The sequence below is a fragment of the Heterocephalus glaber genome, unplaced genomic scaffold (assembly GCF_053883595.1).
Source record: "Heterocephalus glaber isolate CG9 unplaced genomic scaffold, H.glaber_assembly_v1.0 deba00001687, whole genome shotgun sequence".
In the NCBI taxonomy this organism is placed as follows: Eukaryota; Metazoa; Chordata; class Mammalia; order Rodentia; family Bathyergidae; genus Heterocephalus; species Heterocephalus glaber.
In genome coordinates, this window is record NW_028258412.1 from 2,999,722 (window position 1) to 3,018,960 (window position 19,239).

Sequence of the window (19,239 nt, forward strand, 5' to 3'; positions counted from 1 at the left end):
GCTCAGTGGTGCTGCCACCTGGCTCACAAGCGCAAGGTCTGGAGTTTGATCCCTGGTACCAAAAAATAAAAAAATAAAAAAATAAAAATAATGAAAACACTCTTGGGGCTGGGGATGTAGCTCAGAGGTATTGCACTTGCCTAGCATGAGTGAGGCCCTGAATTCCACTCACTGTACCACAAAAAGAAAAAAAAATAACAGTAAAAATAAAGATATCCTCATCATTCCAGAAATTCTAAGGATTTAAAGGTTCCTCCCTGGAACTGGGCCAGAAAAAAGCCACATTCTTCTTTATACAGATGTGTTATCCTTTCTAACATTGCTGGATTTAATTTGCTAAATTTCTGTTAAGGATTTTGTGTCTATTATCCTGAGGAATATTAACATGTAGCGTGGAAAATTTTGACAGATATTTTAAATCAAATTTTAAAAGCTCCTTATAGTCCCAGTTTGCTAGGAGTTTTAATCATGAATGGATGTTTGACTTTTGTCAAGTGCTTTCTCTGTGTCTGTTAGGATGATAATGTAGTCATATTCCTTTAATTTATTAATATGATGGATTCTGTTAGGAGATCTAATGTTGACCAATTCTTCATTCTCGGAAAATAATTTTCCATGTATTTAAATTTTTCTTTTATTTTAAAAATCCATTTTAATATCACAAATAACAGGAATATTCTGTTTGTTTTCTGAGACAGGGTCTTGCTATGTAGTCCAGGATAGCCTTCAATTCTCTGTGTCGCTGAAGGTGGCCTTGAACTCATGGTGATCTTCCTGCCTCAGCCTCCTAAGTACTGGGATAACAGGTGTGTGCCACCACGCCTAGCTAGGAATACTCCTATTAAAAAGGTGGAAATCCTAAGCAAAATAAGCTAGAGTCAGCAAAATATCACATTTCTCTTATATGAGAAACCTAAACTATAGATAAATAAATATACAGATAAGTAAATAAATGACAGATGATAAGAAATTAGAAGCTAGACTGCGGGAGATGGGGGAGGAGATCAAGGAAGGGGAGGAAAGGGAGAAGCGGGAAAAGGGATTGAAAATGATCAAAGTATGTTACGTGCATGTACCGATTCCCCAAAAGAAACATCACTATTCTGTATTACAAACATGCATGAGAGAGACAGAGAATTGAATTGAACTGGCAATCTCCAGCACTGTAAAAAATATTAACTGAGATTATCAATAAATAGGTTTGTCAACTACTTTGTCTTAACTTTCTTGTCACTAAGACATAATACTCAACACCCATAACTCTAAGGAGGAAAGGCTTATTTTGTCTCACAGTTTGTAGATGTTTCAGTCCATAGTTGGCTGGTTCCAAGGCAGGGCAGCATGGTAGCCAGGCAGGACAGACGAGAAACAGCCCATGGCTGGTAGTGGTGGGAAGCAGGAAGAGACAAAGGGAGGGGGGAGGGAGATACATCCTTCCAGACCACGCCACAGTGACCCACCTCTTCTGTCAACCTTCACTTCCCAACATCACATGTGTATAAAGACATCAGAGAGCTAATCACACCCCCACTATCCCATTACCTTTCAAATCCCTACCTATGATCACAGGAGGCTTTGGGGGGACATTCAGATACAAACCATAATGTACTTTTTCAATTGATAAAAATTTTCTTATATCATGAAACTATTTTCAAAAATATGATTATAAGGAAGTGTATAGCAGGTTATCCTGTATTTATATTTAACCAATCTCTTATGGTAATTTATTTTGATTGCTGCCAACTCTGCATGATAAACAGAGAAGTGAAAAAAAGTAAAACTACTTCTGTATATTTGCAAATACATAGCATCCTCCTGGAAAAATGAATAAGAAATTGGTTATAAGGACTGTCCTAAGAACAGAGGAAATAAATAAATAAAGTTTATTAAAAATTCAAAAGTAATTTTAAAAAAGAACAGAAGACCAAGTGATTGAAGGACAAGGTGAATAGGTAGTCCTAGTACCTTCTTGTCTTTTCTGCATTTTGTTCCGGGAGCATTTAAGTGCTTTTGAAACTATTAAGTGGAAACACTACAGAAAATGCAGGAGGTCCCCTTGTCCACAATTTTCAACTTTTTCTTTTCTAGGCCTTCCCAGAAGTTAGAATTCTATGGATTTGAAGTACTTCTTCTGTGGAATATTCTTTTTGTTTTGTCTTGTTTGGTACCAGGGATCGAACTCCGGTCCTTGTGCTTGCGCAGCACGCAGCAAAACCACTGAGCTAAATGCCCAGCCCTGTGGAATATTCTTTACATTTGTAAACATGTAGCATTTTTTTTTTTTTGGTAGCAGGAATCAACCTCAGGACCTTGCGCTTGTGAGGCAGGCGCCAGAACCACTGAGCTAAATCCCCGGCTACGTGTAGCATTTTGAGTTTAAACAGGAGAACATACCAGTGTATTCCCTCATGCTTTCCCACTGTTGTCAAATAAATGTGTACAGGTTCGTGTGTGTGTGCACCTTAGCCAGGTGAGATCATACCACAAGTATATGTGTAAGTCTGCTTCTTCTGCTTTATAATTTAGAGCTCTTCCTCCCCTTTTCTTTTTAGACAGGATCTCACTCTAGCTTAGACCGGCCACAAACTCACTGTCCTCCTGCTTCAACCTCCTGAGCTCTGGGATGACAGGCGTGTACCACAATGCCCAGCTTTTCTCCATCCTTCTAATAGCTCACAACATTGCATCATATGAAAACACAACTCTTTCTCTATCTGCCCTAGAATTTCTCTATGTTGACACAGAATGAAAGCAACAAAACTGTTGCTTCTTAATGTGTACACACTTTTTTGTTGTTTTAACAAATAATACCAAATTGCTGTCCTTAGGGACCACATCAGTTCATTTAATGCACCAAAGGCGCCTTTTCTCCAGCCTACACACGCCCTTCCTGCTTGCTGTGACCTTGATGGAGCAAGGCATGTTCTTGGTGTGGGCCCCCGGCAGTCCGTGTGCAGGCGCTGGGAGTTGGGCGGCCTCATGAGTGTGTGAGATGGCATGATGATAGGCTGTGCAGTGTCACAGTGGGCGGGAATGACTGCCCTGACAAGACAGCCAGGGGAGGGAGGTGCAGGTGGCAGCCAAGCTGAAGGCAGGCAATTTAGATGCACTTGGTCCTCTTCTCACTTCTCCATTAGCGCAGTGACAATTTATCTGAGCTCTCACCCAGAACGCCTTCTGGAAGACCTGGCTACCTCACCCCCTAAGGTCAGCTGAGCTTGACAGTGGCCTGGGTCATTTTCATTTTCAAGACTCCCAGCAAAATAAAACAGTGAAATGGCTAGCAAGGTTAGCAAAACTGTGCGTATAATATTGCCTCTGAACAAATACATAGTCCTAACAAATACAGAACAATGTCACTGCACTGGTCAAAGATAATGACAGGATTTACAGACAGTATCAATTCATAATGTACTACAGATGGTACGGTCCAGGAATGGATCTGAAAAATAGCTTTCTTTTACTAGTCTGCTAAGGTGGTGCTGTAACCAGATAAGAATTGCCTTTGGAGAAGGCTAACTTTGAGCAACTTTCCAAACGTGAAGCAGGACAAATGTCTTCCTGCCTTCTCCAACCTACCGAAGCTCATCTAATGTGGGCAGACAGCAAAGCAAGACGTCCTGGTTAAGCCTTTCTAAATCCCGTGCCTGTGCTGACGACCCGCACTTTGAGGGAATCTGGATGCATTTCATGGTTTCCCAATGTATGCGTTCTGTTATATTTTAGTAGAATAAAAGAGAAAAAGTGTTGCTCTGCCTGTGGGGCTGTGAAGGGGAGAGGTGATAGGGATGATGTAAGTTCTAGATAGCAAGCGGGTGGGGTCTAAGACATCTAGAAGTGGGTTCCAGGCCGGGTGGATTCCAGTACCAGATTGAAAGGTGGATCCTGGACCTAAATGAGGAGGATTCTAGGCTACAACAGAGATGAATTCTGGGACAAGCAGTAGGTTCTAGGACAGGGACAGATGGATGGTGGGCAGGCCATCCCACTCCATGCTCCCAGAACCCACCCATGCACCGTCTCCCTGGAGCCCGTAACACACCCCAGAGCCACTCATTTTTTGTCTCCACAGGCCTTTCCGGGGCCCCATCCCCACCGCCTTAGGTCCCCAGTTAAGACACTCGAAACCCGCCCTGCGGTTTTCCTTCCTACCACTCAGCGCGGCCCCAGCGGGTGACCAGACCTAGACCCCCAGACGCTGGTGACAGGCGCTGCCTGTGTCCTCAGGGCGAGACTGGGACTCCCAGCGGGCAGAGGCCACGCTCGCTCGGGCTCGCCCGGGGACAGGCACACGGGTCACAAGAACGAATGACTTTTCCGTGAGGCTGAGGACCCTGTTTGATTTGCGACTTCATAACAAGTGCCTTAGAAGTGTACCTTGGCTGGATCAATCAATAAAGCAAAGAGGAAAGTGAAAGAGAGCAAGAAGGAGGAAATGCAGGAATGGAGAGGAACAGGAGGGCGAGGTGGGCGGGCGAAGGCAGCAGCGCGCGCAGGACACCGGGATGAACCGCCGGCCACCGCCTGCCGCCCGCGCGCTCCAGGATTGAGAGGGGCGGTGCGCGCGCAACCACGGAGAACCGCCCCCCCCCCCCCCGGCGGGCGCGTGCGGCCGGGTCTCCGGCACGCCAGGCGCAGGTGCGGGCTGGGGGTCCCGGGCCCGCCCACCGCCGCCCCGCCTCCGCCTCCGCCGGGCCCCGCGCGCGGCATTGTGGGAGTTGTGGTCCCTGCAGCCCCGCGGAGCGCAGCGCGGCATCGGCACCGGCGGGCACCGGTTCCGCGCGGCTCGGCTCGGCTCCGGCGGGGCGGCGCGGGCCAGGCGGCGTCAGGGCGGTGACTCCGCGGCTCGGGCAGGGGGCGTCCGCGTGTCCGCGCCCTCGAGCTTAGGCGTCGCCCGGGTCCCCGCACCGCCTGCGCGCCCGGGCGCAGGTGAGCGGCGTCTCCCGGGGCTGCTGGGCGGGCGAGAGGGACTGGACTGAGCGGGGCCGGGTGGCTGCGGCCCGCTGTCTTCCCAGCCCGCGGCGCGGAGGATGCTCTGAACGCCTGAGTCCGCATCCCGGCCCGGCAAGGGGCCGCGGGCGGAGCTCCCGCTACGTACCGAGCACCCCCGCCGGGAATATCGCGGCCGGGACCAAGCATCACCACCTTCCTCCTCGTCTTCCTCCCCCTCCTCCCCCTTCTTCCCCTCCTCCCCCTTCCTCGTTCTCCTCCTTCCTCTCCTGCAACTCCTCCATCATCTCCTCCTCCTCCTCTCGTCCTGGTCGTAGTCTCCTCCCCCACAGCACCCCTTCCCCTGGAACCCCCCTTCCTCCCCTCCCCTCCCTTCCTCTCTCCACCCCTGGCCTTCAGCATCACCCACTTAACGTATTTCCCATTGGTAACCCATCTCCCCTGTCCCAGGAATTATCACGCGCTATACACCTCCTTCCTTCATCCTTAGCTGGTCGCCCACTCTTCCTGCCAACATTCACCTTCTGGTTGTCCAGTCCCCCTCACCCTCTAGTCTCCTGGGGGTCACCATCTACATTAACCCATCCTCTGTCTTCCCTTCTTTCTGAGATCATCGCTGGCTTAGAGTAAGGAGGGCAAGCCCCACAGGGGAGGGGCTGGCCTCTCCGCTCGGGGCGGGGGGTGGTCCACAGAGACTTGGCCTTACCCAGAGGGTGACCAGAGCTCTTTAACACTGGACAGCCTCCTGGGCTGGTCATCTGAACCGTGTTAACTGGATCAGGTCAAGCTGTCTCCCCAGTCGTTCATGGTGTCAGAAGTTACATTGGATTGGACTTGAATTTGGACTCTATTCCCGAGAGCCAATTGACCTTTAAGATCTGAGTTTCCATGTTATTAAAATACAGCACAGCAAGATGCCCCCATCCCTGTTGGGGATAGAATTGAAACATGGAAATGAGCAGATGTGTGAAGAAGGCTGGAAGTTATTGTGGTCCCTGAGATAAGGAACTTGGTATGTGGGGGGGGGGGGTAGGATCTGACCCCTCCCCACTGGGGGTGGGTGGGAAGTTGGGGTGTGTGTGGAATCAATGCTTAATAAATATCCAGTCACTACCAACGTAAGGATTTCTTTTGCCACAGATCAGCTGTGAACTTGTAAATGCACTTCTGGGGCCAGGGGTCTGCTGGCCTCTGGCTAAAAGTGACTGGGTGGTGTAAAAAGTCTAAACTTGAGCTCCCAGTGCTGTTCTTGTTCTTGCCAGGAGGGACTGAAGCTGGGTTCAGGACATCAGGATCTTGGACTGTCTTGTTTAGGCCTAGCCTTCAAGAGGGCTTATGCCTGCCTTTGTACAGAATGATCTTCCTAGAAGAGGCAAGCAAGGGCTGGAGAAGTTCCCTCATTATCTGCCTGGTTTTCTTTTTCTTTTTTTTTTTTTTTAAGGGCTTTTCTTTGGCCTTTTTTTTTTTCACTTTTCTTTTTTGGTACTGGGAATCGAACACAGGGACTCACGCTTGCCTGGTAGGCACTGCGCTGCTGAGCTAAATCCCTGGCCCCATCTGCCTGGTTTTCTTTGCATTTTGATGGACTTGAACTTGGGTGATTACAAGGCTGATTTAACTGAACAGGTGCTTGTAAAATTATCACTATCTCACTCTTGGAATATCTAAGAAAAAAATTTTGCTCCTGAGAGACAGAGTTTAAGAGTTCCACTTGCAGACTTAGCTCAGTGATGGGGAAATTCCTTTCCTAAAAGTGCTTGTTATCACACTCATGAGAGTTTCACACTGAATTTCAGGAATCCTGGGTTCTGTTTGGGAGATGGTGCTAGATAGCACACCTTTTGTCTGGATTTTCCTCCCTTTTCTTAAAGAGGAAACAGCTGCCAATTTATAATAAAAGTAGGAGAAAACAAGAGGAAACAAAGGGTCTGAACATCCTGTGGAGCCCAGCCTCTCTCTCTTCTGTGTCTGAGAAGAAATTGAGAACATATAAGGGGGAAAATGTAGTTTCTAATCTCCTTGCTCTGGTGTTTTTCCTAGAAACATAAAAATCCCCATGAATATTCAGCATGTGTGTTTTTTACTTACTAAACATTATAGTCAAGTGATTCTCTACTCAACCAAAACTGGGAAAGAGCCAGTCGGCAGTTAATGAGCACCAAAGGTTTCCCTTTTGTTTTTAGCTTAGCAAGTCTGTAGACAGAAAAATCACCAGAGATGTGTGGCATTGAGAGTGTTTGGGGCTTACCCTGAGCTATTGTCTTGAGATAACTTCCTTTCCCCACCCACTGCAGTCTGCTGCCTAATGTGGAATGCCGCAGGTTCTCCCAATGACCAGCATGCCCTGCGTGCTCATGCAACATGATCATAAGTGCTTTCCAGCCATTATCTTTCATGTTCAGCCAGTGAGATGGATGTTAACCCCATTCAACAAATGAAGAACAGACTTGGAGAAGGGAAATGATCTGCCCATGGTTGGCCTTAATCCTTTGTCCAGCCACCTCCAGTTTAGACTCATGACTTTTCTGCTAGGCTACAGATAGTTTCCAGGACAAATTAGTACCCAGGAAAGGAGAGGGTACAGTTTTCCCATTTGCTTAGTTGCCCTCATGTTCCCAAGAGAGGAGAAAGAATACAAAATCAGGGGTCAGAATTGTGCTCCTGCAGCTGAAAAATATAGACTCTAGGGCTGGCTCTTCCCACTGGGGTGGAACAAGAAAGATGAACACTAAGTTTCAGAGATGCTGGGAAACATGGCTGGGGTTCTGCCCATGACACTTGGGCTCTGATGCACCTTTTTGTTTATTAGGGTAACTGAGGTGCTAGATGCTGGCCCTGATCTGTGGTAGAATGGCAGGCAAAAGGACTTGTGCGTGTGGGAAACTGAGTCAAGCCTAGAAGGACTTCTTCCTTCCCACCCCCATCATTTCATCTTATAGCCCCATGGGTGAGGCCAGAAGGCAGTCTCCAAGCTGGGAACCAGAAAGAGCCCTCCCTATGTCTGCCATGGTTTTGACCCCAGAGTACCCCCTTCCTGTTCTAACTTGGTATTAGCCTAACTCTTGTTAGAGGCAAACTAGATTAAATAAGAAAGATGAGGTGCTTGAGAACAGAAAAGTAAAGTGAAGACCATGCAGTTTTAAAGGTGCTTTGCCATTTTTAAGATGCTCTTGAATGTAGCTTTCCTCTTGATAAAAGGTATAGCAATTAAAAGAGAATAAGCATGTAAAACAGTACATCAAAGTGTAGGATTTGAAGGCACGTGAAGTCTGTGTCCGTGCCTGTGTGACTTGAGTGCAATATCCGACTTCTCTGGGCCTCATTTTTCTCATCTGTAAAATGGAGATAATAGCACCTTCTTTGGGTGGCATGGTGTAGGTGGGGCTCCTGAAGTGAGCTGACAGTCCTGCCACAGATGACACACTGTTAGCCTCTTGAGAAATGGGTTGGTGGTAAAATGGGGAAAGAATATGCAAGATTGCAAGGGGCATCCCTTACCAAGAGCTGTCTGAAATGATTTGAGACCTTGTGTATCTGTTGAGGTCATTTCAAGGTGTAATGTTTGTGCTGTATCTTTTATCCAGGTTTGGACTTCCTAAAACATCCTTTCACAGTGGCCAAGACCACTTGCTAATGGGACATCAGCCAGCTCCTTCCCCCCCACCACAGTGACTTTTGCAGCGTGGAGTGGTGGCCTGGCCAGCAGGCCTCATCGTCCATCCATGCCACCTGTGGTGGGACACGAGGAACAGCGGCTGCCATGCCTCCCCCTTCCCTGGCCACCCCTTGCCCCCCGTGCTAACCTGCATGGTGTGGATGCCTGTGGGACCCCAGAGGACTGACTGTCAGACCTGGCTTCCTACCCCGAGTAACAAGACCCCCAAGATGTCGCTCGAGTGGCTAGTGGCCTGGCGCTGGTCCCTGGATGGCTTGAGGGACTGCATCGCCAGCGGCATCCAGTCTGTGCGGGATTGTGACACCAGTGCTGTGGTCACCGTGGCATGCCTGCTGGTCCTGTTTGTGTGGTACTGCTACCATGTGGGCAGGGAGCAGCCTCGGCCCTATGTCTCTGTGAACTCACTCATGCAGGGTGCAGACGCCAATGGGGTGCAGAATGGGTACGTGTACTGCCAGTCACCCGAGTGCATGCGCTGCACCCACAGCGAGGGCCTCAACCAGAAACTCTACCACAACCTGCAGGAGTATGCCAAGCGCTACTCGTGGTCTGGCATGGGCCGCATCCACAAGGGCATCCGGGAGCAGGGCCGCTACCTCAACAGCCGGCCTTCCATCCAGAAGCCTGAGGTCTTTTTCCTGCCCGACCTTCCCACCACGCCATACTTCCCGAAGGATGCACAGAAACATGATGTCGAGGTGCTGGAGCGGAACTTCCAGACCATCCTGTGTGAATTTGAGACCCTCTACAAAGCTTTCTCAAACTGCAGCCTCCCACAGGGATGGAAAATGAACAGCACCCCCAGCGGGGAGTGGTTCACCTTTTACTTGGTCAATCAGGGCGTTTGTGTCCCCAGGAACTGCAGGAAGTGCCCACGGACGTACCGCTTGCTGGGAAGCCTTCGGACCTGTATTGGGAACAATGTTTTTGGGAATGCATGCATCTCCGTGCTGAGCCCCGGGACTGTGATAAATGAGCACTATGGGCCCACAAATATCCGAATCCGGTGCCACTTAGGTAAGTTGTGAGAACAGGGTCCCCTGGGGCACATTCACATCACAGCCTCTCTGACTAAGGGGATGTGAACATCAGGGAGCTCAGCCAGAATTATACCTTTGCTTCACTGTGCTTTTATTAAAAATTGACAATCGGCCAGGGATTTAGCTCAGTGGTTTCGCCGCCTGCTGCGCAAGTGCAAGGACCCAAGTTCAATCCCCGGTACCAAAAAAAAAAAATTTGATCATATGTAAATAATTATGATAACAGAAATTGCATTCCCCAGTGAAACCTGAGATTAGTATAAGCCTAATTTTTTCCTTTTTCCTTTCTTTTTTATTTTTTTATTCTTTGATCACTAGGGATTACACCCAGAGCTATGTCCCCAGCCCCTTTTTATTTTTATTTTGAGATATGATCTTGGCAAAATTAGTTGCCAAGTTGCCTGAGCAGGGCTTAAACTTGCACTCCTCCTGCCTCAGCTTCCCAGAGTGCTGGGATTGCAGATGTGAAGGTCCACAGCACATCAGGCTTTTTCTTTTTTTCTTTTTTTGGCAGTGCCGATGATGAAACCCAGGGCCTCGTGCATGCTAAACATATGCTCTGCCAAAGAGCCAGATCCCCAGCCCTAAATCTAATTTCTGAAAGAAGCTCTGTAAGAAGAACTTCCTGTGATGATGAAAATGTTCATTGTCTTTACTGTCCAACACAGTACCCACTAGCCTCGGGTGACTGTTCAGTGCTTGAAATGTGGTTAATGTGGGCCTGGGGTGCAGATTTGTGGAAGAATGCTTGCCTAGAATATGTAAGGTCCTGGATTCTATCCCCAGTGCTGAAAAAAACATTTATAAAATATGGCCAGCACAACTGGGGAACTAGTTTTGACTTCAGTAATCATGGTCACGTATGGCTAGTGACCACTGTCTTTTTCAGCATAGCTCTGGAGTCAAAGGCTGTTATAAAGATCACTGAGGACCTGAAGGAGTCCAGGATGCTATAAAAGGTGCTCAGCCCTTTTTGAGTCACCAAGGAGGAACTGATGCTTGGTGTTAAGGGTGTTTTACTCAGATTCTGGCAATATTGGTAATACGTGTACAGTGTGTGGATTTTGCAAACAGTGTCTGGAGTTAAGTCACCTTCGTTTGCACCCTAACCCTACCACCAGCTAACTGTCATTTTGGGCAAACTCCTCACACTCTGAGCCTGTTTCCTCATCTAGAAAGTGGAGGTTGAAAGATACTCCTACCCAGAGTTAGCTGGAGGATCCAGTCAGAGAGTGTGTATTGAAAGCATTCACACAGCCTGGTACAGGGCCAGCTGTCAGTAGAGGCTGGATAGCAGCAGCTCCATAAATAGGGCAGTGAGGCCTTCAGTGGAACGACACCCGATGCCTGGAGAATGGAGGTGGAAGGGTGGTTCCTGGATGGTGGCCTTGCTGGTGAGCATCTCAGACTAGAGTGTGCAGTGCGAGGCACGGCACCCAACTTTAAGAAGTGCCAGCACTGTCTTCAGGTGGGGGTGGAGGGGACAGCAAAAGGGTCTTTGTGTGGGCTGCAGCAGGGTCCATCAGTGTGTCCTCTGTTTTGTAGTACTGGGGATAGAACCCACATCCTTGATACAGGGATAGACCTGGGCCTAAGACTTGATATCTCTACTTTTGCTCCCTGAGCCAGAGGGAATCAGACCTATTTGGGAGGCTACTCTGAGGAGCTGTACCACTGAGCTACACCCTCAGCTCTTTTTATTTTGAGACAGGTTCTCACTAAGCTGCCACGATGACCTTGAGCTTGTGATCCTCCTGCCTCAGCCTCCTAAGTAGCTGGGATTACAGGTGCGTGCTACCATGCTGACTTCTTCAGTGTGTTCTGCAGAGAGCCTCAGGGCTGCCAGGGAGCAGTCAGAGCAGGGTAGTCTGGGCCCTGCCTCCCTTCTTTACCCACAGGGGCTCTGCACCCCCTGCTCTCCTCTGTGCTCTGGATAGATTCTGAGTAGCATGTGGTTTGCACAGAAGACTACTCCATAAAAAGAGAAGTGAGTAGATAGAGTCACTGACACCGACGTGCTGGGTGTTTCAAGAGTCAGTGCAGGGCAGACAGAGGTACAGTGGCAGGGTCTGGATTCATGGTCAGCTGTGAGCTTGGGCAGGTGGCTGAGGGTCTCTGGCCCATGGTGCCTGGCTTGCAAAGTGGAGACAGAGTACTTAGCGCACAGGGTTGCTGAGAGGGTTAGGGAAGTCACATCTTAAGTGGCCACTTGCACAGTGCCTGACATGTGACAGCATTCAGTAAATAGTATAAAACGATGATCTGTGTGACATGGCCTCTGCCCTCGGGAAACAGTGGGAGATGAGCAGGCATGGGAGGCACCAGACCCTAACACAGGCCCCACTCACCGCTGCTTACTCAGGGCACCTCGTGAGGCCTGAGACTTGGCACCTCCACTGCTCCCTAAGCTGGAAGAAATCAGACCTATTTGGGGAGCTGTTCTGAGGAGCAGTAATACGTGTGAAGTTCTTGGCAGGCAAGGGTTATCAGATAATCCTCAAAGCATATGTTAATCTGAGCGCTGACCACAGTCAGTAACCACTGGGCAGGGCATCAGGGCACACTCTGAGCAGCAGCCAGACTTCAGGTTGCAGATGGGGCGTCAGGGCAGTGGGGCTGGCCCTGGAGGATCAGGGGTGCAGAGGAGGCAGGCCTTCTCAAGTCTTATGGCAGCTGTGTCTAGGTTTTGCTGGCGTGGGCTAAGACTGGTAAGATGGTGGGGGGAACACAGGGGGACTCAGTACTGGGCAGGGGACTTGAGGCTATTGGCAATGGGGAACGACGCTTTGCATTTCAAAGGTTTCCCTGTAGTTTCTTTGTTTTTGTTTTTTGTGGTGCTAGGGATTGCGTCCAGGGCCTCATGCACAGTAAACAAGCATTCCACCCCTGAGCTGCATCCTCAGCCCCTACATGCTTACTTAAAAGCTTCAGAAGGATGGGGAGGGACAGGCGTTTGAGGATCAGTGGGACAGAGTTCTAGGCAGGTGTGTTGAGTAGGGAGAAAATCTAGGCTGTATTTCCTGTGTGTTAATGTGCCTTGTGCATCTGTACAATGTGTGTTTGTGTGTAAACACACCCACGTGGGCCTCATCATGGCCTGTTATTTCCTTCTTGGCCCAGCTAGTTAGTTGCCAAACAAAGTGTGTGTTGTGTGTTCCCCGTACAGCCAGGATCCTTCCTGGAAGCTATCCCACTGGTGCATGGCTGGTGCTCTGTGGCCGGAACCAGCCTGGAGGTCAAGTTCTCTCAGTTTCCTGCCTTACATGATCAGGCCCCTGTTAGTGTGCACCCAGGAAGGAAGTGAAAGTATGTTAGGTTTCTGTGACCTTGTATGTTGACAGAGAAGGAATGGAGAGGAGGTCAGAGGCAGAGGCAGCCTGGGGTGGACCTGGCTGGAGGCAAAGGAGACACCTGCAGTCCCAGAGCTGTGCTCTTGAGATGCCAATTCCTTCTCCTTCTCTGCTTCTTGCTGGGTTGTATATGATGATGGACTTGTCTCTGCAGACCTCGGCAGCCTCCCGCCACGCTCCTCACTTACCCCATCTGTTGGTTTGGTCCTCACCTGCTGAGCCCTGCTGCGACTTGCCTCTAGGGAAGTTGTCCCCACTCCATGTGGAACTACAGGACAACTCGTGGCCCAGCCATCACCTGGCAGGGTACACGGCACTGGGATGTGCCCACTACACTGCCACAGACTCCCAGAAACACCTCTGAGACCTAGAACTCGCCAGGCAGCTGTCACTAGGGAGACAGACACCACATGAATATGTATTCATGTGCTTAGCAGATTCGAGCTCCACAGGCACAATCAGGTGCCCCTTTGTCTTTTCTGTAGATATGAGGTTTCTAGGCAGTGGTGCTGGTGGAACCAGGATCAGCTCAAGTGTACCTGCCCCTCCCACACGTTGGCTCCAGTCTCCTGAAGTGAGGGACCGCTGGAGGCCAGAGCCCTTTCTCCACCCTCTTCCTGTATCCTTCTGGGGTCAGTGGGATCAGAGCAGCAAGCCCTAAGCCATAGAGGGGCTGTCCAAGGCTGTGTGTAGGGCTTATCTCTATCCCAAGAGTCCCTAGATAATCTGGGAAATCTTGCTCATTTTTGCCCGCTAAGCTGGTTGCTGGGGCTTCACAGTGATGGGCCATTGGCAGGCTGGAGCAGGATGTGGCTGGGTGAGGAGGACAAGAACAGGGTAGGGAGTCCAGCCAGCAAGCCAGCCCATTTCTCTCTTGCACCATGGCACACAGCAATGAGTCATTTAGCAGCCCAGAGGAAGGCTAGGCTCCTCCTGAGACCCTGGGCTAGACTGTTCCTGCAGAGAGGTTCTCAGTCCTAAAGGCCTTCTCTGCCTGCACCAGCCAGCACGGGGCACACAGAGCCCATGTGGCTGGCAGGGCAAGCGCCTTCACACCCCTCACGCCCCCAGAAGCAGGAAGTCTCGGTTTCAGGGTCAGATGGATGGTCTCGGCTTCTTTAGTGAGATGAGAATTGAAGCATGTTAACTTCATGAGATTCAGCAGTCGGCTCCCTGCTAATAACCTGTAACTAGCAGGTATATCACAGCACCCAGTTTCATAAGAGGCTGTTCTTTGGAGCCAGGTGGACTCAGGGCCAGTGAATACTAACGAGTAACTTAGAAGATCACATAAACTGCTTAGTTACTCTGTCTGGAATGATGAAGTGATGTCTGAAAAGTGTTTATTTAGCACAAATCTATTCAGTCTGTCTTCAGTTATTGGTAACAAGGATAAAAGTCACAAAAGTTATATATGCTAATGTGGCCTCTTACAGATGAGCAAGGTAGGACTCTGAGAGGTTGAGTTACTTGCCCAAAGTCACACAGCACATGAAGGTCAGAGTCCGAAGGGTAGTGTGCTCAGGTGCTCCATTAGGGGTGCCCCCACAGTGGGGCCAGGAAAATTACACTAAGAGCTGCCATCCTTGGGCCTCCAGTTGCATTTAAAGGTGGGAACTGAAAGAGGTGAGCACCACATGAACCTCCATTTTAAATTGCAGTGGTAGCAGCCCTAGAGGGTAAGCCATTACTGCACAAGGCAAGTTGAGCCTGGCTCCCTTGGGATCCAGGAGTCTTAAGGGTGGAGCATGAGCCTCAGGCCTGGCTTTCATCAAGGAGGCCAGGACTGGGGATGATGGAGCCCATGGAAGCAGAGGTTTTGCCCAATGAGGACTCTGGTGCACAGCCTGCATTTGCCTTACCAAACTCCCTGCTCTCAGACAGGCTGTCCTCATCCATATGAGCTGCTAGGACAGAATACCGTGGACCAGGTGGCTTCTAAACCAGAGATGTATTTCTCACTATTCTGAAGGCCAAGGTCAAGGTGCTGGCAAATTGGATGTCTGGTGAGGCTGAGGTCCCACATCTGATTCATAAATGATGCCTTCTTGCTGTGTCCTCAAGTGGCTGAAGGGGCAAACTCCCTCCCACCCCTTTTGTACGGGCATCCAGCCCATTCTCAAGGGTGCCTACCCTCATGATATCATCTCCTCCCAAAGCTCTGCCGCTTCATACTGTTATCTTGGCACTTAGGATTTCAACATAGGAACTGTAGGGGACACAGATGTTCAGAGCCTAGTATGGGCTCCTGAGGTGTGAGCGGGAGGCCGGAGCCGTGGAAGCGGAAAGCCTCCCCAGAGCGACCAGCCCTTGCCTTCCACCTGCCTGGATCCCACCTGCCTTCACTCTCTTCTCTGTTCTTCCACTAGGTCTGAAAACTCCGAGTGGCTGCGAGCTGGTGGTGGGGGGCGAGCCTCAGTGCTGGGCAGAAGGCCGCTGCCTCCTCTTTGATGACTCTTTCCTGCATACTGCATCCCACGGAGGTAAACATCAGCCTTCCTCATTGCTTTCTCTTTTTTAAAAAAATCAGTAGACTATTTTTAAGAGAAATTTTAGGTTTCCAGAAAAAAGCTGAGCAGAAAATACCAAGTTCATGCCTTCCCATCCCCCTCTCCTCAGTGCATGTGTGGGCCTGCACATGCTCGCATATAATTTCCCAGTCTGTAGTAGTGATATACATATTATAATTGATGAGCTAGTGTGCACAGTTATCACCCAGAGTCCACAGTTTACTGTAGGGTTCATTCATGATGTTTTTTTCTGTGGGTTGGAACAAGTATATGTCATACAGAGTAGTTTCCCTGCTGTATTAGTCATCTTTCCATTGCTGGAACAAAATACCTGACACCCACAACTTAAAGGAAAAAGGTTTAATTTGGCTCATGGTTTCAGAGGTTTCAGTCCGTGGTCAGCTGGCTCCAAGGCAGGAACCATATAACAGAAGGGTGTGATGGAGCAAAGCTGCTTACCTCATGGCAGCCAGGAAGCAGAGAGCAGGGGGACAGCCAGAGAGAGGAAGGGGCTGGAGATGAGCACACAGCCTCCCAAGTCACGGCCCCAGTGACCTGCTTTCTCCATCTAGGGCCCACCTCTTAACAGGATAATCAGCTGTGAACTCATCCACACATTCAGCCCCTGAGAAGGGTACCTTCCAAAAGGTACATGAGCTTTTTGAGGAGGACACTTCATATTTAAGTCATAACAATTGCCGAAAATGTCCTCTGCACCCCACCCAGCCACCCCTCCTTCCCTCTCCCTGTTCCTTTTTCCCCACCTTGCTCAGAACCTCATGAAGCCATATGAGCATTCCCAATCAGAGAAGGAAGGTCTTCCAGTCTTCCAGTCCAGGGCCCTGTGCCAGGTCTTGGCCTTGGTGGACTGAACCTCTCCTCTTCCCTGCAGGTTTGGCCGAGGATGGCCCACGGGTGGTCTTCATGGTGGATCTGTGGCATCCCAACGTTGCAGCCGCCGAGCGGCAGGCCCTGGATTTCATCTTTGCTCCAGGACGATGAGAAAACTGCCTGTGCAGGAGCTGGTATGGGGCAGGGAGCCAAGGTGGCCACAGGATGGTCCAGCCACACCTGAGCCTGGATTCCATGCTCAGAACCTATCTCATTGGGACCCTCTCCTGGGGATTTCCTGTCACACGGGATCCCTCTTTTCTTTGGTTACTGTAAATGGAAAATTTTCAGCTTATATTTCCTTTGATTTCTTTTTTTCCTTCCTATCATTTGCTCTGGAGATTCCTTTCTGGCCTACCAGTGCGTCCCTTTGACTCTGTGACCAGAGACTTGGTACCCTTTCCGGTCTTGTTCCATTGCTACGTGGGTTTTTTCAGTGTTCTGAAATAGAGTAACCAAACAGTTTCCTGTCTGAATGTCATCATGTAAAACTTCTTGTGGTCATCTTCAAAGAAAAAACAAAACACAAGCCAGAGAGTTGGAGAGCTCTGCTTCTGATGCTGGCATACAGGAGGCCTTTACTACCCCACGCAGGGACAGTCAGTATTCCGTGCCCCTGGCCGGCTTCATTAGTGCAGGGAGGGGCTGCCAGACACTGTCAGAGCTGGTGTCTGGAGTCAGGGCCAGGGAGATTGTCACCATTGCTGTCTCACTCCAGATTGTCAAGTCCCAGCTGGCAAGAGTGCTGCGCTGGAATAACCAGAGGACTTTCTGTAAATGTGCTTTCCAACTGAACTAAGGCCTGTGTCCTCAAGAGTGAGGTTGGGGCTCCCCAAAGTCAGCCACATAATGGGATCCATTTACCGCACTGCGTACAGAACCAACTGCCACACTGGGCCTTGATGCCTCCTGCTGTAGCTGCTTTGAGTCCACAGTGGTGGAGGTTAGACCATCAGGTTGTCTAGTGGGAGCTGTGCTGGGCCTCATGATGGCCTGGTGACATTCCGGGAACACTCTTCCCTGCCAAACTGGAGTCCTGATCTGACCATGGTGTCTGACTTGCTTTGCAGTTTTATTGCCTGATTTTCACTTATCTGTCTATAGGTAAATGTTCAAATCCTAGACTTGGAGACAGTGGAAGACTGTGGAAGTCCTGGGTCTTCTTCATTGCACAGGGGTGTGTACTTAGTGACAGTAACCCAGGCCAGTGTGTTCCAGGAGCCCTGGTCCCCGTGGTGGCCTTTTGGTCTCCTGTGAAGGACACTCAGATCTTATTCCAAAGGGAAGGGCCCCCAGAGGCCAGTTTGAGGCCCTAAGTCAAGAAAGCTGCCTCTTGTTTGCCGATGCAAGTGTCGCCTCCTGGCCACATTAGAGATGCCTTTTGGAACAATGTCCAGCCTCGGCTGCAGCAAGCCTAGAAGTGCATGGAGCGTACGACTGTCACATGCACTGGAGTGGTGTTTCTGTCTGCATGCAAACCCACGGCTGCTCTGAAAGGCAGCTGTCAGAAGGAAACACCATCCGAAATGTATTAGGTAGTTATCAGCCCGTGTGCAGAGATCACGTCTGTGTTTGAGTTTTAAAACATCCACACAGGGATATGTTCCAGTAACTAGAATGCAGAAAATGGCAGAAATTTTAAACACACCTGAAGTCTTTGTGCTCATTAAGTCTCTTGTTACAGAACCACTCAGGTGCATGACTTCTACACATAGCGACCGTTCTGCTCCATGTTTACAAAGCCAACATCCCGTTCCCCCAGTCCCTTGGGACCTGGCTGCCACACTCAAGTGGCATGATTGGGGAGCAGAAGATAAATAAAGGATCTTGCTGAAAACCAGAGTAACGTGGTAAAGTCATCTGTTGGAAAGAAGATGGGGCCTGTGAGTGTGGCTCTTGGTTGGTGAATCCTGTCAGGGAGCCAGGTGGGCCACCACAACGGATGGTGAATACTGAATGAAGCCAAGGTGCTTCTAAAATACTGCTCATGGGGCAAGGGACTTGTGCTCATCTCTGAAATATTAAGGAGCTACAGATAACAAGCAGGCAAAAAATAGGACTTTGGTTTCAGTACTGCTAAGGGTTTAAGACTCAGTGGCAGCACTTCACTCCCTTGTCACTTTGGACAAGTCACTGACCTTGTCAAGCCTATTTCCTTCTCTGTAGAGACAGAACATAGCACATAAGGGCACACAACGGCAGAAGTAGCTTCCTATCTGCCACAGCAACGACAAGGGGTAGAGAAACAGAGGTGCAGGAAGGGTGGTTCATTTCTTCCCTTTGTCTTAGAGGAGGGATCTAAGTGATGTGGGTGGACCGGAGCCCCAGCAGCAGCCTGGCTCCTGGCATTTTTGCACACAAGCCCAGTCCCAGCAGGACTCCCCTCTGGGCTGCTGATGTAGGTGGAAAAAAAGAGCACCTCTCACTCAAGGCCAAGATGTTTCTCACCCTCCTAGTGTGTGCACTGCCAACTAGGCAGTTGCTAAAGTAATTTACATGATGTAGCAAGGGATGCTCAAGGTGAGAAAGGGGAGCCACCCAGCTGTCCAGCTGCAAATGGGAACTGCTGTCTGCCAGCCCAAGTGTCTTATCAGGTGCCCCTTGTGCCCTTGCAGTCATGGCCAGCCCAGTACTTGATTTGCACATGGTCACTCCCAGCTCTCCTGACCTTAAATCTTTCCTCCCAGGCACCTATTTGTCATCCCCTAGAGTCACGCCCTCTCTGGGTTGTCTTTAGTGACAGTGATCAACGTGTAACACTGAGTGCCCTACAGCATACAGTCAGGGAGAGGAAGGGCCTACCTGATCCACTCCTTGACAGA

At 49.7% G+C, this 19,239-nt stretch overlaps 1 protein-coding gene across 1 annotated transcript; it reads left to right on the top strand.

The window, feature by feature from the left end:
* The first annotated feature begins 4,760 nt into the window (after window positions 1-4,760).
* Asphd2 (aspartate beta-hydroxylase domain containing 2) lies at window positions 4,761-18,259 on the top strand. Its single transcript, XM_004843342.3, has 4 exons — window positions 4,761-4,929; window positions 8,535-9,643; window positions 15,386-15,499; window positions 16,419-18,259. Exons 2-4 carry the CDS (start codon window positions 8,758-8,760, stop codon window positions 16,526-16,528), a joined length of 1,110 nt encoding a protein of 369 aa, XP_004843399.1. The 5' UTR covers window positions 4,761-4,929; window positions 8,535-8,757; the 3' UTR covers window positions 16,529-18,259.
* The last annotated feature ends 980 nt before the right edge of the window (window positions 18,260-19,239 follow it).